Genomic DNA, 3,899 nt, shown 5'->3' with positions numbered 1-3,899 from the left:
CTTTGAACCTGTGCAGTTGCCGTAAGGATCGGTTTTGTAAAACAAACGCAAAAAAAGTAAAAACAATACGCAATTTCAGCACATGCACATATTTATATTACAAGCAGCACTGGTGCTGGGTGCACGAACAGTCCCTGCCTTGGCAGCACCTGGGTATCAAGAGACTCAGTAAGTTTCTTAGTTTTTTCTCCATTAAGATGCAACCAGACTGAAACATGTTAGAACCACGTTTCCTTTAAGAAGCAGAAATCTGCCAAAAGGAGTTTATAAAGTCCTGTTCTTGTACACACAAGATTTACTTGCAATTATGTAAGCCTGAGCAAGAGAAAAAACAGCATTTGAGGGGTTTCCTGACCAGAGGTGACAAACGCAGTGTTCCATAAACTACTTCTGTTCATCAAAGCTGTCTGCAGCACTCGGCTGGGCAGGAGAGGGGCTCTGTGGATGTGCCATCTGTCAAAATAAAGACAGGATCAGCCTTGGAACATCCGAACTCAGTTGTAATTATGACCGAGATAAACTACTGCGCAATTCTCAGCTGACACCATAAAAGGAACGAGACATGGCAAATCGTTAAAATGAGGGACATTATTAACCCTCAGGCTTTGTTCTCTTGCAAACTGGAACTATAAAGTTAGAGATAGTGTCGAGGTGCTGGAATGGCCACCAAAAAAGCCTTTCAATTTTTTCTCTTGGCATTGACGAATAACCTGCTGGAACAGGCAGCGGCATTCGCATTCTGCTGTTCCCTTACTGTTAAAATGAGCACCCTTGATTGTGATATGGGGCACTTTTGGATGGGAATTATGGAGATACTGCAGTGTGTGTAATACCAGCAGTGTTGGGCTGCAGGGTAAATCAGCATGGAATTCTATGGATTTTAAAGTCATTTTATCATTCCCAAAAGAAAGACCCCGTGACCTGCCTGAAATTTGCGCCGTAGTGCCTGTGTCATTAGTGGAGTCAACCCAGACCCACATTCGGTGTTTTCTTTGCCATTTAGTGGAGTGCCTCCAGGACTCCTGAAAAGACAGGAAATGGGAGAAACTATTAGTTCTGTTGTTTTTTTCTCTCCAGAGAAACAAAACAAAAGAATAGGATGGAACTTACCTCTGGATATTGACTTTCTTCAGATGTTTTCGAAGATCTAAGTGATATTTAGGAGGGGTACTAGCAGAACAAAACAAATTGTTAAAATAAAGTGTTTTCCACTCTCTAAACAGTGTTTATCAGTGTTTAGAACAGGGGAAAAAAAATCCAAAGAAAGGAAGAAAGTATCTTACGTTAAGGAGTTTGTAATGTGAGCTGTTGGCATGGATTTAGATCTCAAACTAACACTCTGTAAATCTGAGACCGTAATTAAGGCCCTGCATATCCTCACTGGTGATTCTGCCTAAAGGGAGAAAAGACATAGAAAAATAAAACTTCCAAGTGTCTCACTGACATTAAATCTACTTAATATTTATATTCTAAAAGATTTCATAAAATCATAGAATCATAAAATGGCTGGAGTTGGAAAGGACCTAGTTCCAACTCCTCTGCCACGGGCAGGGATGCCTCACACCACACCATGTCACCTAAGGCTCTGTCCAACCTGGGGTTTATGGCTGTTACACTTCTTTCAATCATCAAGATTTGAGCATGCCTTGGCTAAAAATATTTATTTTAAGATCCTCAAACTTTTGCAAACAAGATTTCAGCTGGGCAAACAAAAACCCCACATCTGTTGATAACATACAGACATAATGCTAGACGCTCTTAACGTAAAACCAGAACGGTCCTGCATGCCAGGCAACATTGAAGTTAGTCACTTTGTTACTTCACTTCAAGTGCTGGGTGTAGGATCAGAATGATCACTTAAAGCTGATCACTGGGGTTTTGAAGAGAAGAACTAATTACTTGAGAAAATTCTATTAGGGACTAAGGCAGGAAATACCCTGGTTTAAGATGGAGTTTGCCTCGATACACCATTGTCCGTTTAACATGTCCTCTGGTCTACCTTGTCAATCCTGTGTCTGCTATCTGCCTTCCTCAGTTTAACGTTCAGGAGGTCTTTGAGGGTGATCTGCATTGGCCCATCTTTTTTCACTGGTGGTATCTGAATACAAAGATGGTTGGAAGGGAAATTAGGATTGGCAAGTGACTGAAGGTTCACAAAGACGCACATTCCTGGTGGAACCAGGTCCAAAGAACCCAGCCGTGAGAAGGAAAAAGTAAACAGAGGAACCTTCTTACTCCCTACCAGAAGTGCTTTGGAGCCATTGCCCCTTTTGAGGAGGAGAGGTGCTGGAGGCAGTTTTGGTGGGGGCAGTGGAGGCGGTGGTGGCGGAGGAGGAAGAGGTGGAGGGAGTGCAGATGCAGGCTGCAGCTGTATTGTAGAAGGCCTGGATACTGGTGATGGCAGGCCCATTTTCATTGGTACAGGAGCACCCACAACTGGTTTATTACATCTTTGACAAAGAGAATTTTCTGAAGACGAGGCTGTGGTTCCATTCATCTGAAAACAAGACAAATAAATAAGAGAATATTACATCCACTGGCAGAAGTAGATGGAATTTTAGAGAGCAAAATTTCTGAGTTCAGATGATTTAGAAAGACATAGGAAGCCTCTTGCAAAGCTCACCAGCAAACCACTTCCCTCTAGCTGTGAGGTAATGCTGAATGCAGAGGATGACCAAAGTGAAGCTCTTCAGATCTGGGTTTATTGGAACTGGCCACAGTGCCTTATGTGTTATGCAAATGTTACCCTGCCCCACCAGGAATGAGACTGACCTGGAGTGTTCCTTGTAGTCTGGAAAATTCAGTTTCCAACTTTTTCAGCTGCTCTCTGAACGTATTTAGCTCTCTTAAGTAGATTTGTGATGGAAATATGGTGTCTTTAACCACCTTAAAACTCTAAGCATAAAAAGAAACCAGATTAGCATTTTCACCATCAAGTTATGTTTCTAGATACAGAGCTATGATTACTCCTGGAAGTTCCATCACAAGGTCTTATTGTAGTCAACAGAAAGGCACAACACAAAGATACAAAATTTCACTAAATAGTTCCTTGGCAGGAGCACAAGGAGTGACTTTCTCTCAAAAAAAGAATTAATTTCATCTAGGAATTCTGAAGTCTAATTCACATGACCTGAAAAGCTCATACAATCATTTCTGCTATGAGAGACTGTACCGTGTCACTGCAAATCCTCCATATTCCAATTAAAAATCTACAATTGCATGTAAGCATTTAATATCCACAGCTGCCTTGACACTCTTCTCTCATTTATTCCTTCAACAGTAAACACATAACTAAATTTACAGCTTAGTTCTCCAATCTGACTGTATATCCTGTACCTGAGCACTAAGAACAGCCCCACATGCTGTCAAAAGTAGAGAAGTAGAAAACATACCTGTGCAACTGCGTTCTGGCACCAACAGTACAAAAATGATGCTGTTGTTGTGAAGGGTTTTACCACATTTGTCACACTAGGCAAGGCTAGTGACCAGAGCGAGGACAGATGGCTTGGGACAGATGATGTGTTCAGAGGACGATCACCTGTTGACCTGGAACAGAATGTTTCAGAATGAGGCCATAATTATATTTCTCATGTCAGCCTTTTAAAAGAAGCTAACTGTGACCAATCATCTGGAAATTACAAGTACCAGCAACAGCAGGTGACAATAGAGCAAACATGACCACAGAAACCAGTAAAGATCAAAATACATTTTGATAAAGGGAGGTGTCATATTTATAATATATTTTTATCCAAATTGCTTTTCCTGCTTATAAAAAGTTTATGATAGAGTACCAGATGATATACAAAAGATACCTGCATTCCAATACCTTAAGGGGGCCTTCAAAAAAACTGGAGAGGGGCTTTGGACAAGGGCCTGTAGGGACAGGACAAGGAGGAGGG

General features: G+C 41.4%; 1 protein-coding gene across 1 annotated transcript in view; it reads right to left on the bottom strand.

Annotated features, from left to right (window-relative positions):
- Window positions 1-384: 384 nt before the first annotated feature.
- PRR11 (proline rich 11) overlaps window positions 385-3,899 on the bottom strand; it is a 3,976-nt gene continuing 461 nt past the window's right edge. The window contains exons 2-9 of the mRNA XM_010015804.1: window positions 3,393-3,546; window positions 2,773-2,895; window positions 2,243-2,497; window positions 2,000-2,098; window positions 1,284-1,393; window positions 1,111-1,170; window positions 926-1,022; window positions 385-453 (exon numbers count right to left, since the gene is read on the bottom strand). Of these exons, the coding sequence (XP_010014106.1) occupies window positions 385-453; window positions 926-1,022; window positions 1,111-1,170; window positions 1,284-1,393; window positions 2,000-2,098; window positions 2,243-2,497; window positions 2,773-2,895; window positions 3,393-3,546 (967 nt within the window). The remainder of the gene's footprint in view (window positions 454-925; window positions 1,023-1,110; window positions 1,171-1,283; window positions 1,394-1,999; window positions 2,099-2,242; window positions 2,498-2,772; window positions 2,896-3,392; window positions 3,547-3,899) is intronic.

This window comes from Nestor notabilis, unplaced genomic scaffold (assembly GCF_000696875.1).
Source record: "Nestor notabilis isolate BGI_N333 unplaced genomic scaffold, ASM69687v1 scaffold1866, whole genome shotgun sequence".
NCBI lineage: Eukaryota > Metazoa > Chordata > Aves > Psittaciformes > Psittacidae > Nestor > Nestor notabilis.
Note: the sequence above shows the minus strand (reverse complement) of the source record. Positions and strands in the feature narration are given on the sequence as shown.